Source organism: Syngnathoides biaculeatus, chromosome 21, assembly GCF_019802595.1.
Source record: "Syngnathoides biaculeatus isolate LvHL_M chromosome 21, ASM1980259v1, whole genome shotgun sequence".
Classification (NCBI taxonomy): domain Eukaryota; kingdom Metazoa; phylum Chordata; class Actinopteri; order Syngnathiformes; family Syngnathidae; genus Syngnathoides; species Syngnathoides biaculeatus.
Genome location: NC_084660.1, coordinates 1,503,294 through 1,524,405, shown reverse-complemented (window position 1 = coordinate 1,524,405; position 21,112 = coordinate 1,503,294). Strand labels below are relative to the sequence as shown.

Below are 21,112 nucleotides of genomic sequence, written 5' to 3'. Positions count from 1 at the left end.
ACAAAAAACGATGACGGTGGGTTGAGGCCCTCAACGGACAAGTCATCATCGCATGCACCAACAGCAGAGGAAATGGGGGGGGGAGTGAAGAAAGGAAGAAAGGAGAGTCAAGGAAGCTTGTGCAGTTGCCCGAGGCTTTGGCCGACTTGCGCTCCGGCTGAGGGAACGTGGTTTTAGTGGCTAAAGAGCAGCACCCGGGTTCTGAGGCTAAAACCGGCCAACTGGATAAAAACAAGACATTCGCTAGCAAAAAAAAAACAAAAAAAAAAAACATGGCTCACCCCTTGTCCCCGCACCCCGTGCTTTGGGGTTCACTCGATAGAAATCGGGAGGTCAAATGGTGTCAGTCGGGATGAGTTGTTAGCTTCGAATTAGAATTGCGGTTAGTCGTGACGTCAAACCGGGGAGGTGGTTAGAGCAGGAGAGGGAGAAGAGGGAGCAGAGATAAGGCCAGCGGGGGAGGGATGCAGTCATGATTACCTAACAACAGGTGGTCGTCTGGGTGCTCGCTGAGTGACCGCCCGTGGGGATGCCCGTGCCCGTGTATGAAGCAGGCAGGGGCGAGCTCGGCAATGCTAGTATCTGGGAAGAGTGGGCTCGGCGGACCCTGTGAGGGCGCCGCGGCGGAGCTGCCCGTGACATGGTCATCATCAAAGACACCATCAACAGCAGCAGGATTGTTATCGTTATCATGGTCAACATCCTCCCCATAGCCTCCCTGGCTTGACCGCCCCAGCTCTAGTCCAAAGCCCATGTCTAGCATGTCAGGGTTTGTCGATCGACTCCGCTTACTACCTTTGGTGCACTCTTCCTCCTCAGGTCTGACACTCTCCGAGCTCTTCCCCGCTAATTTGCCGTGAGTGCCGGGGAAGGGGATGAGGAGGTGGTCTCGGTAGCGAGCAGGTCTCTGTTTGGCGGTGAGCAGCTGGCTAAGCAAGGGGTGCCCCGGCTTTGCGTCCCTTTTCTTAATAGTCACTGTGACGTGCCTACGTAGGGTGCGGTTGGCCCCGCTACTCTTATTTCGAGTGGCGCCTACAGCCTCTCGGCAATGCTCACAGCTGTGACTCACCTCTCGGGGAGGGAGGGAATAAGAATGCATATACCTAATGAACCTAGCGGCGGCCTGGTGGCCCACATCACCTGGCGGCCTTCCTCCTTCGCTGGCTTTAGGGCGAGCGTGGCCGCAGCTGTAGGTTCTGTGGCCGACAGAGATAGGGGCCCCCTCCGACTCCTCAACCCCGTCATCCTTAGCGCAATGCTGCCACTTCCCAGCCCCACTACATTCGCCTCCAGCCCGGCTCTCACCTCGCTGGTGATGCTGCTGTGGCGGCGGCGCCGCGCCAGACTTCTTCTTGGAAGCGGTGGTGGACGAAGAACAAGTGGAGGACAGGGAGGAGAAGGAGGACGTGGATGACGAGGACGGCGAGGAGGAAGAGGAGGAGGAGGAGGAGGCGCCGAGGCCCAGGGTGCTCTTGTCCCTGCCGGGGGCGCCGCTCCAGCTGCCTTTGACGTCGGTGGCTTTGGTGTGGAGCAGGATGTCATCGGTGGCTGTTAAGTACTTCAGCAGCTCTGTGCAAGGCCGCCTCAGAGGGCGGTTCTGCTGGCCGGAGACCCCTCTCGCTTTGCCATTCCAGGGGCTCTCCGTCTGTTCAAAAAGATCAGTTCGAAGATTTGAAACTCTATTTACACAAAAACCAAACGGCGCCTTAAATATGTGATGTTCAGAGTTGACGCCGCCGAAGCACAACCGAGTATTTCGCGTGAACGCCAAGAGCGTGAACTGAAACATTGGTTCTTAGAATCAGAGTCGTGCCATTATTTTTCTACCCCCAACCAGTACCTCGTCTGAAGCCCGCCTGTATCCGAGCGGTGGCTCATAAAAACTTGGACTTATCGGCAGACACGAGCCTCGAAAGAACAACTCTGGTAGCTGGAGCGCGCCGGCCGCCGGAGTGACTAGAAAGCGACGGCGGGTGCGAATTCGTCGTCTTAATTGCGCGGGCTCCTCCGATCGCTCTGTTTGCACGCCCGGGGTCCGTCGGGACTCCTCGAAGGCGCCGCTTGAAAATGGAATCCGACGCTGCGCAAACACGGCGCGCCGCGAACGCGTGTCTGATCGTTTCAAAGTTCGAGAAAATGAAGTCTTGTAATACGTGTTTGGGCACAAAATGACAAGCCCGGCTCGTGTTGAACATTACCCGATATTTGGAGGACCACCCCCCCACCACCACCACCCCCGCCGCCATCAGTGGTTTTCTTCTGACGGGTCCCCCGAATCAAGGCGGATAAGCGGCGGAGCTAATGAAAGCGTGGCGCCTCGCCTCGCCTCGCCTCGCAAAGCCCAACAGCAATCAGCCCGTTTTCATCACGAGAAACCCCCACCCTCGTACACCCCTGGGATGGCAGAGCGCTAGTCTAACATCTTCTAAAGGCGGGGCCCAAAACAAGAAAATTGCGAGCGCGGGAGCAGAGCGAGGGAGATTAACTAACGTGAAAACCAGGGCGCGTACCTTGACGACGGCAGGTGGTGGTCGGATGCGGTGGTTGCTGCCGGCTGCATGGTTCTGTGCCTTGCCACCTGTGTATTGATTATAGCTGAGCTGGGAGTTTGCGGGCGCCAGAAGGAGCTTCTTCAGCTGGACCCGAGCGGTGCAGGTGGGGGGGAGGAAGGGCAAAGTTAGCACGGATTATGCAAATGGTAATTTTCTTTCAATTGCCGCTGATTTTTAACCCATCCGAGGAGATGGGGGTGGGGTGGGGGGGGGGTGCCAAAGCGGTAAAAATAACAAGGACCGGGAGGGGAAGGGGTGGGGACAGGTTTGTCACTCTCCTAAGGGACCGAACAAACACGCTGTAAAGCTCATTAGTTAAACCAAGTCCAAGTTAAACATTTTAGACCTAAAAAGCCGAGAGAACTGCTCCGAGCTTGTGTGCTAGGAGGGTTGCCCGGCTGCCAAAAGACAAAACTCTGGCACAAGGAGCGCAGATTAGCCGAGACCTAACGGGAATAAAGGAGATAAATTGCTTTGATTCAATCCCCACCCCGTTTCCGGCCACGGTCCCCCCACCGCGAGGAGTTCCCGCCTTTGACTGGGGACGCGAAATCCGTCACTTCCCGCGCACGTCCACGACTCGAGCGAGTCCGAGAGCCGGCTCTTGGTTCCAGCGGTTTCCGCACGGATGTTTTTTTTTTTTTAAATGACAAACAGGGGGGAGGGCTTTACCAGGGAAGGCTCCTCGGGCTCCGGGGTGGGAGGCGAGCCGTCGGGGGAGGACGGACAGCTCCGGTCACTGGCATTGGTCACGTCCCCATCTGCCAGAGCCTCAAACGAAGGCAGACCGTCCTCATCCACCGGGATACTATCCAAGGTCTCTGTAAGCACTGCCAGCAAGTTGGCCTCATTTTCTTCATCTATCTTCTTAGCAGGCGTGAAAAAGGAATAAAAAAGAACAGAAGACAGACAGAAAGCGGGGAGAAATGGGGGGGGGGAAAGAAAAATAGGACATTTTAGTCTGGAAGTTGTAAATGTTTTCCTCCCAGGAAAGTTAGAGTGGTGGGTGGCTGCATGCAGACTTTTATTGTTAATACTGTTTTTTTTTCTACCCCTCTCTCCAGGAGCTGGCTCTATTCTGGCAAACAACCCCCCCCCCACCCCCGCCCACCCCACCCCCACTCCCCGTTGCAAAGAGAGTCAAGCCTGTCACTCATATTTTAAACACGCAGCTTTACCGGACCAAAAATAATATCTTCTCCGAGAAAGCCATTTTCCAAGGCTGACAAGTAGCGAGTATCGAGAGGATGCAAGAACGTTTGGGGTCTGGCGACGGAGGAGTTTGAGGGCGAACGACGAAGGCGGCTGACAAGCCGTTTGCCACCTGGCCTCCGATACGGAGAATTTACTGTCCGCATGCTCAAAATGAGTAATATGAATAATTTTGTCCACAGGGGTGTCCGGGCTCTCCCTCAGAGATAGGGTGAGGAGCTCGGTCATCAGGGAGGGGCTCGGTGTCGAGCCGCTGCTCCTCCGCGTCGAGAGGAGCCAGATGATGCAGCTGGGGCATCTGATTCGGAGGGTGGGGTGTTCCGGGCACGTCCCACCGGAAATAGACCCTGGGCACGACCCGGGACACGCTGGAGAGTCTCTCGGCTGGCTCAGGAACGCCTCGGGATCCCTCCGGGAGAGTTGGAGGAAGTGACTGGGGAAAGGTTAAGTCTGGGTATCCCTGCTGAACCCACTTCCCCCGCGATCCGACCCGGAGAAGTGGTAGAAAATGGCACTCCCAAAAAACTTTTACCCTTTTCCTATTCCTTTCTCACTATCACCCCTAGGACGACCCAGGACACGCCGGAGAGTCTCTCGGGTGCCTCGGGAAAGCCCCGGGATCCCTCCGGAAGAACTGGAAGAAGTGGCTGGGGGAAGGGAAATCTGGGTATGCTTGCTGAAGCAACTTCCCCCGGCGATCCGACCCGGAAAAGCGGTAGACCATGGATGGACGGATGGATCGATGGATACTCAAAATATTTCTGGTAATCTCGACAAAACTTACTTGTTAACATGCCGACAGGCAAACGGCGTTCAGGACACACGCAACCGTTCACCGGGTGTTGTTCTAGACGCGGCTAAATAAGTGTTATTCCACCCCACCCACATTCGACCCCCCCCCCGACAAAACATCACACCGGGCCGCCGCTGGTGATTTTCATGTCCCCCCCCCCCACCCGACAACACCCGCTCGACGCAGATGTCTTCGATGTTCGGTCCGCTCGCTAACAGCGAGGAAAATGCTAATCGGATGGCGCAGCGATTCCATCGCCTCCCTAACAACGTGAGCGCTCTGTCATTATTAGAAAATGATGAAGGGGACATATTTCGCAGAGATAACACGACGTAGACTGGGGCCACGGCGCACTGGCGAGCAAAACGCCTCGCAGGAAATTGCTCTGTACGAGGTGTCGTGCTGTTTAATTACTTGTAAGGAGCTTTAAATCCACTACGCCGGAACGGATTGGACCCTTTAGTTACAAACTCTCCAGCTTCAAACCTTATTACCTGGCCACAAAGTATGGCGCGCCGTACCCCACCGACCCAAACTCAGGTGACCGGTTGGTGACCCATCCGTTTCGGTCTTCCCTCGAGAAGCTAAGCCGAGGACAGAAAATGTTCCAGAAACCAGAAACGCTCTGGTTTAAGAATCCCAGTGGGTTTAAGAAGGATCCAATCCCTTGTCCGCAGAGTGAGAAATTCGATTTACATATTGACGAATCATTTTGGGAACGAAGAGTCCAATAAATGACCAGTTCCTGTCTAGGGTTAGGGTTAGGGATGGCATCGACCGACCAATGTTTGCGCGAAGGAGTCCAGTGACGGAGCGGCCTCCTGGTTTTGCTTCCCACGGTCGGCTGATATTTCACTCAGGTCGACAAGGGTACCGCTCTGATCCCTCCATCCATTCATTTTCTTCACTGCTTATCCTCACAAGGGTCGCGGGGAGTGCCGGAGCCTATCCCAGCAGTCAACGAGCACCCCGAAATAATTTGCCAGCCAATCCCCAGGGCACATCGGAACAAACAACCGCACTCACGAGCGCACCTCGCGGCGTGAGCCAGGCTGGACCACGGGCAAGAGGGGCGTGGCCACTGCCCTGGCCGCCGACACCTGTCACCGGTCTCAGCTGCTTAACACTGGGACTGGAATTTGATGATGTATTAAAGGTGGAGTTTTTGCCACCAGTTCGTTGTGCCGAGTCCGTGAGTGTGCTTTGAGTTACCGTGTGCGGAAACATAATGCCGTGGTCTCAGAGTCCTGAATTTGGGTCCGGCCCCGTACCTACCGGAGGTTCGTGACAATTTAGAGTGTCCAATTAATGCTGCATGTTTTGGGGATGAGGGAGGAAACCGGAGTTCCCGGAGAAAACCCACGCAGGCACGGCGGAAGAACATGCTAACTCCACACAGGCGGGTCCGGGATTGAACCTGTGAACTCAGAACTGTGAGGCCAACACTTTAACGGCTGAGCCACCAAATCCGTCCATTTTCTTAGCCGCTTATCCTCACGAGGGTCGCAGGACTCAAAGAGGACAGACCATGAAAACCACGGTTGTCATGTATGTGACATCTGAGTATTGTCATGTCCCTTGGAGTCCCACAGGGATCGGTTCTTGTGCCTCTTTCTTTTTCAGTTTATATGCTGTTACTTGGAAATCTCCATCCATCCATTTTCTTTTACCGCTTATGCTCATGAGGGTCGCGGGACTCTGACATTTGAGAATTGTCATGTTCTTTGGAGTCCCACAGGGATCGGGTCTTGTGCCTCTTTTTTTCAGTTTATCTGCTGTCACTTGGAAATACCCATCCATCCATTTTCTTTGCTGCTTATCCTCACGTGGGTCGCGGGACTCAAAGAGGACAGACCATGTAAACCACGATTGTCATGTAATGTGACATCTGAGTATTGTCATTTCCCTTGGAGTCCCACAGGGATCGGTTCTTGTGCCACTTTTTTTTTCAGTTTATATGCTGTTACTTGGAAATATCCATCCATCCATCCATTTTCTTTGCTGCTTATCCTCACGAGGGTCACGGGACTCAGAGAGGACAGACCATGTAATCCATGGTAATGTGACATCCGAGTATTGTCATGTCCCTTGGAGTCCCACAAGGATCGCTTCTTGTGCCTCTTTTTTTCAGTTTATATGCTGTTACTTGGAAATATCCATCCATCCATCCACCCATCTATTTTCTTAGCCACTTATCCTCAAGAGGGTCACGGGACTCAGAGAGGACAGACCATGTAATCCATCTGAGTATTGTCATTTCCCTTGGAGTCCCACAGGGATCGGTTCTTGTGCCACTGTTTTTTTCAGTTTATATGCTGTTACTTGGAAATATCCATCCATCCATCCATCCATCCATCCATCTACCCATCCATTTTCTTAGCCACTTATCCTCACGAGGGTCGCGGGACTCAGAATTCACACCTGACGCTTTCCAGCCGAGTCACCCTGCTGTCCCCCAAATACCAGAATCCTTTTATGTCATCCAATGTTTGATTCCTTTTCATTGTTTTAATTTGCTCACAATCCTCATAAGTTTCCTTATCTCTCGGTTTGATATCGCACCAAAAAAAACAAACAAACAAAAAAAAAAAAAACAGTATTCCGATTGCGGTATGCACTAAAATGACAACAAAGTATTTTATTCCGATGACTGTTCAAAACGGTTTTTGTTGGACTTGTTGACCCCCCCCCAAAAAAAATTCAAAATTTAGATATTGTACTGTCTTAAAAAGATGCTTTCTAGCAGTGCCACCTCATAAAATATCCTGTCGCTTATACAGTACCGGCAACGAGAGGCTATCGCTAGGCGGCTAATAACCAGTCATGTCTAGACGCGCGTGCAAATTTCCCCGGATGATGAACGAGCCTCGACCGTGACGGCCTCGGGTTTACCCCGTCAGGCCCGAGGTTAAAAAAAAACAACGGAAATTTGGGTGCGTCGTCTCAGTTTCGACGCAGTTCGGCGAATAACACGTCAGCACCTCGAGCCGAGCTGGAACGAACGGTCGAACCGCGCCGCCTCCCCGCTCCGCGCTCTGATCCGCGCCAACGGCAGCCTCCGAGTCCAAAGTCCGAGCTGGCACAGCGAACGGGTCGGGAGACTCTTGGCTAACCCGGTTGCGGTCCGCTTATGTTGATTACTACTGAGCTCCGGCAGAAGGAACAAAAACAGGAACGTGGGGGGTGGGGGCTTGGGGCGGTTGTGGGGTAAATAAATAAACAAACGGCGGAAACAGTTTTTCGCCCATCCCGCTTAATGGACCTCGCCGAATTAAAGAGATCTTAACAATCCCGGGCTAATTGCGGGATCGCAATATATTAACCCCCGCCGCAATCCGAAAGGGTGCCGTTTTCTGGCTGTTTTATTCCAAATGCTTCAATTAGCCATAAAACACGCCGGCAAGTGCTCGGCAGAGCTTCCCCCCGATCCGCCGCCGCCGGCCCCCCTTCCCCCCCGCCGCCTCCGCTTCCCCCACGTCGGCGCAAAAAGAAAGCCGCTCGTTCGTTATTAGGTGAGGTCCTTTTGTTATCGAGGTAGGACTCGCTTTGAGATTGTCCTTGCCATTAACTGTTTTATTGAGTTCCAGACCGAGGCATTGTGGTCCGAGAGATAGTATTCACCGGGGTGATAAGAGAAGTGGGAGTGGGGCGCAGGAACGGCGGGGACGGGGAGGGTGAAAAGTGAAAGGAGCTGCTTTAAACAAACACTCGCTCCGAAGTCCGGGCCAAATAGTCCAATTCAGTCTGCTAATTCTTGAATATCGCAAAGGCTAACAAGAAAAAAAAACGTAAAAACTGTTGGGGTTTTTGATTTGGGGGGGACGGAACATCCGCGATTAAACGGGTCATCCGCGGTTAAAGTTTAATTGCTTCATCGAAATCTTCCCTGGACGGTCACGTTTCATCCGATTTCGGACGGATCAGGGGAGGAGATGGACGGAGAATGTCACCCGGGCAAAAAACTGGAGGAGGACTCAAACGAGGTGAGTCTGGGGTGGGGTGCCGGGCGCGACGGCGGAAAGGGGGGGGGGGCGCCGAGTCACGGATCCGAGCGTCCCGGCGAAGACCTCTGCTCGTTTAGCGTGAACTCACCGAAATAGAGAGGTGGGGTTGTCTCGACCATACGTATGAGTACCCCCGCCCTAACCCATAAAACTAAATGTTCAACCTCCGATCCCGCCAGACACTGCGATTAGCTTCAATAAATAACGACCGACTGGCTCTCGTCATCGTCAGAATTTTACTCCCGATCCAATCCGCGAGTTTTGGAATAGTCCATTAGTCCCGCTCGGAATTCGCCACTCGGAGTCGCCTTTGTTAACGCGTTACGGACCGCGCGGGTGAACGGACGTTAGGCGGCGTGCGCGGGAACGCGCCGGGTATTCGTACGCCGGACGTCGGCCTCGGCTTTACGTCGGAGGGGGAAACGGTTCGACCCGTCAGCGGAGATGCGTTTGTGTCGGAAAATCTCTCCCGGGAACCGTTCCGCACTGTTGTGTACACAGAAAGAGTTCAGCGCTAGCGTTGGCGCGGGGCGACCGTAATTTTTAATTGGACTTTTTTTCCACACGTTCTCAACCCGGCGGTATATGCGGTGATGCGGCGCCAGCGTTAGTGCACCTGGTTATAAGCCTCGGTACACAGAAAGAGTTTAACGCTAGTGTTAGCGCGGGGCTAGCATTTCCGCTGTGCTAGCGTTGAACTCTCTGTGTACTGAGGCTTATAACCAGGTGCGCTCTGTAGGCCGGGAATTACGGTAATTTTTAACAGTTTACTGCTAGCGCCGTGCTAATGCTAGCCCCGCGCTAACGCTAGCGTTAAACTCTCTGTCTACCGAGGCTTATAACCAGGTGCGCTCTGTAGGCCGGGAATTATGGTAATTTATTTTAGGGGTGTCAATATTGAACCATTTTAGAATGGATTAGCCCAAAGTCCACGCGGGAAATAAACTTCCGTCATTTCCGTTCGAAAAGTCGCGACTTTTTTTCCGCACATTTTCAACCCGACGGTTTATGCAGCGATGCGGCGCTAGCGTTAGCGCACCTGGTTATAAGCCTCGGTACACAGAAAGAGCTTAACGCTAGCGCTAGCACGGGGCTAGCATGACCGCGGTGCTAGCATTAGCGTTAAACTCTCTGTGTTCTGAGGCTTATAACCAGGTGCGCTAACGCTAGCGCCGCATCACGGCACAAACCGCCGGGTCAAAACCGGAAATTACAGTCGATACGTTTATTTAACTTTTGGCCAAAGATGACATTCCGGCAACTTCCACATAATGGAACATTATTCAACGTTCGTTAGCATAGCATTCGCACTTACTCGGCTATCACCGTCGTCCAGGTTTGTTCCACATGTAGATCGCCACAATTGACGAAATATACCCCCCACCCGTGAGTTCAGCATCGCTGCTTGGGCACCAAGACCCCACCAGATGGCGCCAAACCATTTCCTTTCCGGTGCGACTCGGCAAATTTGTGAAAGCTACACCGCGAATATATTCACTCTCGCGCTTTTAACGGAGGACACCACCTGCGCGCCGACACGCCCGCGCGCCGCGAGAGACCTTCAAGGCCCCGCCGAGTCCGCCGACAGCGTTTTGCTGCAGTTACGGCGTCCTCGGGAAGGACGCCCGAAGTGCTGTATCGAACAAATCGTCGCGGGAAGGCGCGGGACGGCGCGCACGCGCGCGTTGGCAAGATTGCGGATGCGCCGTAATTGAAACGGCGGAATCTTCGGGGAGGGAACGCAGTCAATGTGACGCGGCGGCGAAAGAAGGTCACCGTATTCAATTTGCGCTGAACGGCGGCGTGACAGGGAAACACCTGAAAGCACACGATCTTATCAAGGCCTCGCAGGCGCCGCCACTTACCCGCTAGCTAAAAGCTATTTGCTGATTACCAAATAAACGCATTATCTTTTTACCTTGACTTCTGTGTGTGTGCGCTAGCTCCTGGAAGCAGGTAGAGGCGGAGTCTCTTATCCTGGTCGTGACTTTGCAAGCGCGCTATCTCCGCTAACTCCCACACCCCTCCCCGCCCCCGCCCCTCCCGACGATTGTCGCCGACTTTCATGTGCCATATGGGCCCCCGTCAAAGAGAGGACTTCACAAGGCTTTGGCGTCCTCTTTAAGGAAGGAGAACAAAGCTGGTACAAGGTTCATCTTTGTTGAACATCAACGCCGAACATATGGACGCGATCATTTCGGGGGTTGCGTCTGATGGGGTTCTTCCGCGCCGAGCGTCGTCCAACCGCGCATTAGCTCCTTCGTCGCGCGGGTCAATTCACAAGAATTGAATATTCGTATGGTTCTTGGGGCGGAATGACGCGGAGTCTGACTGCTCGGAGGCCTACGCGCGACATAAGTGAGTAAACAAAGGCCCCCCCGGAGCTCCGGGCCGGCAGCCGCGGATGGTTCTTCGGACGGGAATGACGCGCGAGTTCCGGGAGCTGGCCGCGAGTCGAGCTTCCAGGCGGCGGAGGCCGTTGGACCCGGAAGCTAGGCTAAAGGCGCTCGCAGCCCGCCTTCGGCTTCAGCAGAGGCCTTTAGCGCAGGTGCCGAAGTTAGCCCGCCGGAGCTCGCTCGTCAGACTCTGCGTCATTCCCGTCCGAAGAACCATCCGCGGCTGCCGGCCCGGAGCTCCGGGGGGCCTTTGTTTACGCACTTATGTCGCGCGTAGGCCTCCGAGCAGTCAGACTCCGCGTCATTCCGCCCCAAGAACCATCCGAATATTCAACATGAATTCCAGCCGCAGGTTCAAATCAAACTTCGGCGTCTGGGCTAAAGGCCTCCGCCGAAGCCGAAGGCGGGCTGCGAGCTCCTTTAGCCTAGCTTCCGGGAGCAACGACCTCCGCCGCCTGCAATCTCGGCTCGCGGCCAGCTCCCGGAGCTTCCTCCGTCTTCCCGATCAACCGATACTGCTATTTCTTCACCAGATGAGGATCAATCCGAGAAATCGGCGCCGGCCATAAACGGTGTCCAATGCAATCCAGCCTTCGTTGCGGCACGGTACACGTCACATCCGAGCTCCCAGGCCACGTGACTCGCGAAAATGGCAGCGAGAACATACTAATAAATAACAGGATTTAAAATCAAGTTGTCAAAATATGACACATAATCACATATTTAAATAAACGCAACGCATGTCAGTAAAAATCCGGATGCAAATTTCCCAACTTTGATTGTTTGTTATGGGTCCCGAGTTTATGGCGGAATCTCGGGAGTGGGAAAACCACACGAAAGGATTCCGTGGATCCAGAGCCGTGTTAAATAATAGAAGGCGTGTTATCTATGGCGTGGCATCACGGCAACATGTTGCGGCGCGCTTGTGTGAGTCTGTGGGGGGGGGGGGGGGTTGGATTATTGGCTTAGTGTTTTGGCCAGGTTAACGCGAAACAGCGCCGAGAGGCTTTTAACCGAGATTACCCCGTCGGCTAAAAATAGCCGCCGGCGCGTGATGCGCGGCCGGGCTCCGAAAGACCACTATCAGTTGAGCGCGGGCTACGTTTCAATTACACACCTGTGGACGCTGGTGGCGGTGACAGGGATCCGCTTGGGGGGTGGGGTGGGGGGGATCAGCTGGGCAGGCTCACCAAACCGTGCCGCAATCAGCAGGAGCAGAAGCAGAGCATCTCCCCGGTGGGATTGGGGGATGAGTGTGGAGGGGAGATAGTGCAAGACCAAAAGGATACTCCCTTCCCTTGCCCCCCCCCTCCCTCCAAACAGTCCCAGAAGGGACTATTGTTTGGGATCCTACTACTCCCCCCCCCCCCACCCCTTTCTACTGCGAAGAAACAAATCCGCCGCCTCGGGAGCCAAAAGGAGGCGGGGGAGCTACGCGGCGGCGGAACGACACCCGATCGCTCGAGACCCCCGCCGCGCCCCACCCCTCCCCCGGCGCGATAACAGCCGAGACGAGGGAGGGGCGGTGCGTTCCGGGTGACCGTGGTAATTCGTACAGCCCTTTTGCCGGCGCGCTGAAAGCGGTGTGGGCGGCGGATTTCTCAAATGTCAGCATAAATTTGCGCAAAAAAAATAAAAGAGCTCAGCAGGGCGCAAGAGCGGGTACAATAACAGCGTCCGGCATGCGGTTTTCGCTAGCAAGCGAGCGAGCTAATCTATCGCTGATTTTTCAAAACCCGACCAATCCACGCTTCTGCTTTCGCTCAGCGTGACACAATAGCTCCAAAACGCCGACTGGGGTTCGCCTGAACCCTCCGGTTCTTGTTTCTCAGGAACTGCAATTCGGTATCAGGGTCGCTTCGACATCAGCAAGTTCCAAAATTGCGGGTACAATAACAGCGTCCGGCATGCATGTCTGGGTTTTTGCTAGCAAGCGAGCGAGCTAATCTATCGCTGATTTTTCAAAACCCGACCAATCCACGCTTCTGCTTTCGCTCAGCGTGACACAGTAGCTCCAAAACGCCGACTGGGGTTTGCCTGAACCCTCCGGTTCTTGTTTCTCAGGAACTGCAATTCGGTATCAGGGTCGCTTCGACATCAGCAAGTTCCAAAATTGCGGGTACAATAACAGCGTCCGGCATGCGTGTCTGGGTATTTGCTAGCAAGCGAGCGAGCTAATCTATCGCTGATTTTTCAAAACCCGACCAATCCACGCTTCTGCTTTCGCTCAGCGTGACACAATAGCTCCAAAACGCCGACTGGCGTTCGCCTGAACCCTTCGGTTCTTGTTTCTCAGGAACTGCCATTCGGTATCAGGGTCGCTTCGACATCAGCAAGTTCCAAAATTGCGGGTACAATAACAGCGTCCGGCATGCGTGTCTGGGTTTTTGCTAGCAAGCGAGCGAGCTAATCTATCGCTGATTTTTCAAAACCCGACCAATCCACGCTTCTGCTTTCGCTCAGCGTGACACAATAGCTCCAAAACGCCGACTGGGGTTCGCCTGAACCCTCCGGTTCTTGTTTCTCAGGAACTGCAATTCGGTATCAGGGTCGCTTCGACATCGGCAAGTTCCAAAAGTAGCCCAAAATGATCTGAACATTGTTTGATTGCATTTATCGTGAAAATGGGTCAATTTGACCCGCGACGTAACGGAGACTGGGGCCCAAAAGGAGCTTTGCCAAGACCGTCAGACCACATGAGCGACAGAGCTCGGCGACGCGTGACCGCATGCTCGCGGAATGTCCGCCCAGACTATCTTCGTAAGGCTCTAAAGCCTTGGCATTTGATTTTTACTAGCTGCAAAACCCACAACCTTTTACTTGCAATCCTTGGGCTTTGATTCAGGTTGGCGCCGGTCCAAACCTTCTCCTCCTCCACCCATCTGTCTTCATGTCATCCCGGCCCGGTGCGGACAAACGTGCCAGGGCACTTGACAATGACACGACCAGGCAAGGCGCGCCGACCACCGAGCGACAAAAATCTCGTGTGAGACACTAAAAAACTGCACGCGTGAAATATTTTTCACCGGAACCAGACGCATTGGATCAACAGAATTACTCGGATTTTCGTGTTCCTGTTCGTTGGTCAGTTGTTTCCGTCGATCAGACCAGCTCCGTAGGCCAAAGAAACCAGAACTGGAAATGTTTCCAGCACTTACATAAACATACACTGGGTCATATCGACCCAAGAACATTTTTGCTGCTCCCGAGAAACCGATCGAACAGGACTGTCGAGTGTAAAAGAATCCCTCCTCAGGTTGGAACATAAATCCAGACCAGAATTTCTGCCCGTTGACAACCCCTACGGACAGTTCTTCCACACCAAACTCATCCAATCAAGCTTTCGCTGAGATCGCTTTGGGCACCGGTCCCAGACATAATCCTCGATCCATTCACCGATTGAGGGGTATCCGAGAACCATCCGGATACTGTCTTTGGACCTCTCCCCCATTGACCGCTCCGGCCAGTTCAAAAGACATTGGGTCAACACGTCCATGCTGTTATCTTTGGCAGTACATCAGGAAATTATTGGCGCTAGCGCCCCCTTAACAACTGCGGCCCGAAATAGAGCCCCGGACGTTCACAGTCAGACCGTTTTGTAGAGGTGTTGAACACGAGCGGAGAAAGTCTCGCTTGGGTGTGTAGACAGAGGGGGGGGGGCGTGGCTCATCATATTGTACATTTCGGATCAGGAACAGCGGGGAACGGAGCAAAAGGCCAGCCAGGGGACACCTTGTGATCGCACGTTCCTGCCCCGCTTACAGTTCTAAGACACTCGGCGCCTGTCGTCGACAAGTCAACCTTTGGCCGGTTTGACACCAGACTATTTCCGCAAGGGTACGTCTGCATGGTAGAATCAGTGACCTGAACCAAAACGATGACAAAAACCTGCAGCGCCGGACATTCCCCAAAATATAGAGTTCTGGTATTTTGGTTTGGTGGTTTTTTTGCCAGCAGAACCTGCGGGTAAGGAAGATAAAACAAAGCGGACGTCGCAAGACATCGCAGCAACTTCTTGAGGGACGGACCGGGAACCAAACCGTCTGGTTGGTTCGAGGCGTTAGCAAAAAAAACGAACGGCTAGCCTGCTCCATCTCACGGTCGATTTAAGCATCGGATGAGCACGTCAAGACCGTCATTCATTCCGAGGAACAGAAAAGTCCCTATTTGCCAGTTCTGCCGGATCGTCAATGGCTCGGTGGGTAATCCGGTTAGTTTACTAGCGCCGTACTCGTAAAAAAAAGGTCTACTGGAACGCCTTCAAAAGCGACGGCCGCGACCTTAAAGTGCTTCCAAGATGACAATCAGGATTTTATTATGATGCTCCAGAAGGCTAATTAGGAAATACATCAGCACTCCCCCGCCCCCTCCCCCAAAACACCCCTCCCCCTTCAAATACTCCCCCAGCGCTCTAATCCTTGCCAAGAGGCAAACTTTCCCCCGTCAGATTAAAAAGGGATTAGCCGAGTCCTGCAACATGAAGAACTGGCCACTTCATATGGCGACTTCCAACTTTCCAAAGATGGGAGGGGGGCGGCGGGGGTTACAAACGTTACCCCCTCCCCTATATTTGCTCACCCTACCTGTGCCCCTTTGCGGCTTAGTTCCGCAGAGCTTCCGCTCGGCATGACGCAATAGCCGCCGACGCGCCCGGCGGAAAAACTCCGAAATGGCGCCGCGAGTGGACGACGTCCGCGTGGAACACGTTTCACCGTAAAAGCGGGGTACGCCGTAAAAACCCGTTTTCCCATCGCGGCACGCAGTTGGGACTCCCTGGTAGCTGGAGAGGTCGGAACCAGAAAGACCCACATACCTAAAAGTGAGACACTGGTAAAGGTCTTGACTGGACGCTATACTTCAGATCCATATTTGTATACCTCAAGACCAAAATGCTAGCAGTGCCTCCGACTATTAGAGGTTTAGGGTTAACATACCACCCAAACCTAAACCACACCCTGTAATACCGATTACAGTTTTGACCCCTGACCCTTAACCCACACCCTAACCTGAACTACCCCTACCATCCCAAACCCTAATCTGTCCCCCTTCCTCCAACCCTTTCCCTAAACGGAACCCCATCAAATTTATTTTCCGACCCCTTCCCCAAATCCAAGACCCTACCCTATCCCTAAACCACTTATCTAGACCCCCTTCCCCTAACCCTATCCCCTAACCACAACCCCATTAATTTTTTTTTTTTTTAATTACTCCCGATCCTGGGACTGGTACTTTGGGTACTGGAATTCCAGGAGACCGAGTACTCGGACTCCTTCCCCTTACCCCGTCTTCTCCTCTCCGACTCCTGAAATATTTCACTCTCACGGTATGCGAGTTTGTTTTTTTTTTTTGTCGCAGTTATGGTTTCACTCACAGGCCTGTTATGGCTGGGAAACCATATAAAATATGTAATTGCGTCATCTTATAACTAGACCCAGTATACAAAGAAAAATGGATAAGTTTCGAAAATACAAAGCTGCGTTCAACGATTGAATATGCTTTTTTTTTAATGCTTGCATTCTCTCGACGTTATTAAAGGAGAGGCCAATTTGCAATTTTGTAAAAAAACAATTTTTAAATTGCTTTTGTGGGCCGCATAAAATGACGCGGCGAACCCTATTTGGCCCCCACGCCTCAGGTTTGACACGCCACAACCCTCTGGTGATCTATATTAAGGGTACTCAGACTCCCATTGTTGCTTAAAGTGACACTTGTAGGTATTTTTAACCATCCCCTGCAAGCCGTATCGCTCTGCTTGGCGGCAGACAGTCACGCCAGCGACCACTTAGACTCCATTTGTGCGTGTATCGAGGTGAGGCACACACACGAAGGCCCCGGAACAGTTCTTGGCGCTGGTCGGCGGCGCTTATGCACGGAAAGAATTTCTCCTGTTATCAAGTGTTGGCCGCCGGGCCGACCGAGCGCACGCGACGCAGTTTTCACCCCTGCTCCCATCTATCTCCGGCGATAGAAAGAAAAGAAAATAGATAGATATGCCGCAACCCTCGTGAGGATAAGCAGCAAAAGAATATGGATAGAGAGATACCCTGCGACCCTCGTGAGGATAAGCGGCAAAAGAAAATGGATAGATAGATAGATAGATAGATAGATAGATAGATAGATAGATAGATAGATAGATAGATAGATAGATAGATAGCCCGCGACCCTCATGAGGATAAGCGGCATAAGAAAATCGATACCCCGTGACCCACGTGAGGATAAGTGGCAAAAGAAAATGGATAGATACCCCGCAAGCCTCGTGAGGATAAGCAGAAAAAGAAAATGGATAGACACCCCACGACCCACGCGAGGATAAGCGGCAAAAGAAAATAGATAGATAGATAGATAGATACCCCGCGACCCTCATGAGGATAAGCGGCATAAGAAACTCGATACCCCGTGACCGGCAAAAGAAAATAGATAGATCGATAGATAGATAGATAAATACGCCGCAACCCTCATGAGGATAAGCAGCAAAAGAATATGGATAGAGAGATACCCCACGACCCTCATGAGGATAAGCGGCAAAAGAAACTGGATAGATAGATACCCCCAACCTTTGTGACGATAACCGACAAACGAAAATGGATAGCTACTCTGTGACCCTTGTGAGGATAAGCGGCAAAAGAAAAGTGATACAGACCCCACGACCCTCGTGAGGATAAAAGGCGAAAGAAAATAGATAGATAGATAGATAGATAGACACCCCACGACCCACGCGAGGATAAGCGGCAAAAGAAAATAGATAGATAGATACATAGATACCCCGCGACCCTCATGAGGATAAGCGGCATAAGAAACTCGATACCCCGTGACCGGCAAAAGAAAATAGATAGATCGATAGATAGACAGATAAATACGCCGCAACCCTCATGAGGATAAGCAGCAAAAGAATATGGATAGATAGATACCCCCAACCTTTGTGACGATAACCGACAAACGAAAATGGATAGCTACTCTGTGACCCTTGTGAGGATAAGCGGCAAAAGAAAAGTGATACAGACCCCACGACCCTCGTGAGGATAAAAGGCGAAAGAAAATAGATAGATAGATAGATAGATACCCCACGACCCTCGTGAGGATAAGCGGCAAAAGAAAATAGATAGATAACCCGCAGCCCTCATGAGGATCAGCGGCAAAAGAAAATCGATCGATAGATACCCCCCAACTTTCGTGACGATAAGCGGCAAACGAAAAAAGGATAGCTAGATACTCCGTGACCCTCGTGAGGATAAGTGGCAAAAGAAAATAGATGGCTAGATACTCCGCGACCCTCGTGAGGATAAGTGGCAAAAGAAAATAGATGGCTAGACACCCCGCGACTCTCGTGAGGACAAGCGGCAAAAGAAAATAGATGGATCGGCACCCCGCGACCCTCGTGAGGACAAGCTGCAAAAGAAAATAGATCGATCGACACCCTGCGACCCTCGTGAGGACAAGCAGCAAAAGAAAATAGATGGATCGACACCCTGCGACCCTCATGAGGATCAGCGGCAAACGAAAATGGATAGCTCGATAATCCGCGACCCTCGTGAGGACAAGCGGCAAAAGAAAATAGATGGATCGACACCCTGCGACCCTCGTGAGGACAAGCGGCAAAAGAAAATAGCTAGATACCCCGCGACCCTCGTGGGGATAAGCGTCAACGTTGTCGGCAGCCTCATCGGGCGACGACAGAAAAATGGAACAACGGAAGGGCGATGGGGGGGGGGGGGGGCGGGGGCGAGATTAAAGTTTTACAAGCGTTTTGAGGAGCCTTTTTCTTTACGACGTGTCCAGAGTTTGCTTTCAGATGTGGGCCGCATTAGTAAGTGTAAGCTGAAATAAACCCTTTTGATAAGGAGGCCCGCCACTGACAGGACCCAAATAAGGGGACAAAGGTCCCGTCGTCCACCCCCCTCCCACCCCGGCTGAGTTGATCAAACTCCGCGTTATCGCCCAAGTCTCACTCTTCCACGCGAGAAACTCGAAAGCCGCCGACCGACCTACCTCGAAAAGATCGGACGCCTCGCTGCCATATTGCGCCGAGATGACCTCCGACTGGTCGCTGTACCACTTGAGGCCGCCCAGGAAGCCGTCGGCGTCGAGGTCGCTGACGTCCAGCTCGGAGAGGTCGAGTTCGGGGAGGTCCGGGCAGAGGGGCTGGTCTTCCCCGACCAAAGCGGCGCACTGTGGGGGGGGGGGGGGGGCACCAATCAAAGGACAATCAATGCGAGATTTAAAGAGCACTTGTTGTCGGATTACCCCCCCCCCCCCCCGAGATTTTCTGTAATCTGGACGACATCCCCCCCCCGCCGTTGGAGAACTGTGGGTGGGGGGGCGGCCTGGTCGTAAGATTCTCTGGGTGTTGTGAAAACAAACAGAAACAGGGAGTGTGAAAATGGAAAGGGAGGGGGGCTAATTTGCATGTCTCAGCTGATTTTTCACTGTGTACGGAACAAGAGGGGGGAGGGGGGGCACACATCTAAAATTATGAATTTTTTAATTTCACCCCCCCCCCCCCCTTCATTACACAGACATTTACAACACGAAAAAAAAACTTCAGAAACAAGCAAACTTAGGGAAAAGGTGTTTCGGACCTCCCCCCCTCTGCCAAAATGGACATTGGGGGGGGGGGGGGGGTGCGCCCGCCACGAGACCTGTGTCACAGTTCACCCAATTCCCCCCCCCCCCCCCTCGCCACCTCCCCCCCAGCACGAATACACAATGACTTGTGAAGAGACAGCTGGGTTGTGTTGCACACGCAAAGGAAGGTTGCAGGGAAAATGGGGGGGGGGGGCTGATCCAGTCTGACAAGGCACGGCAGCCAAAAACTGCAAACCAGATCCCCCCCCCCAATTATCCGACGGACTTCTTTATAGCGTAACCCCCCCCCCCTCACCTGCACATTTTCGGGACGGAAACCGCGGAAGCACTGCGGCGAAGTCCCCCCCCCCCCCCCCCCACCGCACGCAACCGAACCGGCACCTCCGCAGAGCATCACTGCGGCGGAGATGATTCAAGTGCCGGCAGGTGCGAGGCTGGTTTGAGATTCGAACCCCAAACTGCTGATCTCCCCCCCCCCCCAACCTCAACCCCCCCGCACCTCAAACACACACACACACACACACACACACACACACACCGTCCATTTTCGCGTGCGCTGCCTTGCAAAAAAATTAATAACGGGCGCACGGACGCTGCTCGCCGAGGGACTCCGTCGGGGTGGAGGGTCGCGGGGTGGGGGGGGAGGTTCAGGAGTTTGGGGTTCGAATCCCCCCCCCCCCAAAAAAAATAAATAAAAAGAAAAACACGCACACACGTTTTTAACGCCGAGTAAGACGCCTCCGGTACCTGAACGCACCACGCCGGGCGAGCGATAACATCCGACGAGAAAAGAGTGCAAAACTACAGCAGGGATCGGGCTCGAGGAACACATTCCGCTCGTTTAACAGTTGCCGTTTAGTCCCGCGTTGTTGCGTCCTCAACTGGGTCCAGATTACCGCGTTACGCGTCGGGGAAAGAGCGAAGGAACCTCCGCAGGAAAAAAAAAAAAAAAACAAAAAAAGCTTCCGTCGCTCCAGGAAATCACATCGGAGCACTCCACGAGGAAAAAAAAAACCAAAACATTTTTTGTTGTTGTTTTTGTTTGTGTATTTTTTTTTTTCCTGCACGCGCTCACCTCTAATTCTCTCCACACCGAGTCCTGGTTACACCTGTCCCACGCCATCCAGCCACTGAATGACGGCTCCGTGGGGGGAAAAAAAATAAAAAATAAAAAAAAATAATAATAAAAAAAAAAAAAAAAACAACAAACACACAACCACAAGAAAAAAAAATGATCGTTTTTGCTGAAATGCAGGGGTGGGGGGGGGAAGACGGCGGGGGGGGGGGGGGGAGAAGAAGGAAGGAATCAAGGGGGAAGAAGAGAAGGAGGTGAAAAAAAAAAAAAAAAAAAAAAAAAAAAAAGAAATCCACGCACGCTTCCCGGTCGCTGGCACACAGGCGACTGCCGCCCCACGCCGAGAATGAACCGAGGGCAACCTGGCTTACAACTGCTTTCCATCACATGACAAAGCTATTAAAAGTAGGCAGGGGAGTGACTCCCGCGTCCACGCTACTCGCCGGTGACGCGTGGCGCGGAGGGCGTGGCCTGCCCTGCACACGTAGTAAAAAAAA

The 21,112-nt window shown here is 53.0% G+C and overlaps 1 protein-coding gene across 3 annotated transcripts in view; it reads right to left on the bottom strand.

Annotated features, from left to right (window-relative positions):
• The window catches only part of ppargc1a (peroxisome proliferator-activated receptor gamma, coactivator 1 alpha), a 44,465-nt gene extending 23,769 nt beyond the window's left edge, over window positions 1–20,696 (bottom strand). The window contains exons 1-5 of one of the 3 annotated variants that reach the window (XM_061808953.1): window positions 20,616–20,696; window positions 18,944–19,123; window positions 3,225–3,419; window positions 2,511–2,636; window positions 1,306–1,645 (exon numbers count right to left, since the gene is read on the bottom strand). In XM_061808953.1, the coding sequence (XP_061664937.1) occupies window positions 1,306–1,645; window positions 2,511–2,636; window positions 3,225–3,419; window positions 18,944–19,123; window positions 20,616–20,663 (889 nt within the window). In that variant the 5' untranslated portion in view covers window positions 20,664–20,696. Of the gene's footprint in view, window positions 1–480; window positions 1,646–2,510; window positions 2,637–3,224; window positions 3,420–18,943; window positions 19,124–20,615 lie in introns of all 3 variants that reach the window. The other 2 variants (XM_061808954.1, XM_061808951.1) reach the window with 2 other exon arrangements.
• Window positions 20,697–21,112: the final 416 nt, after the last annotated feature.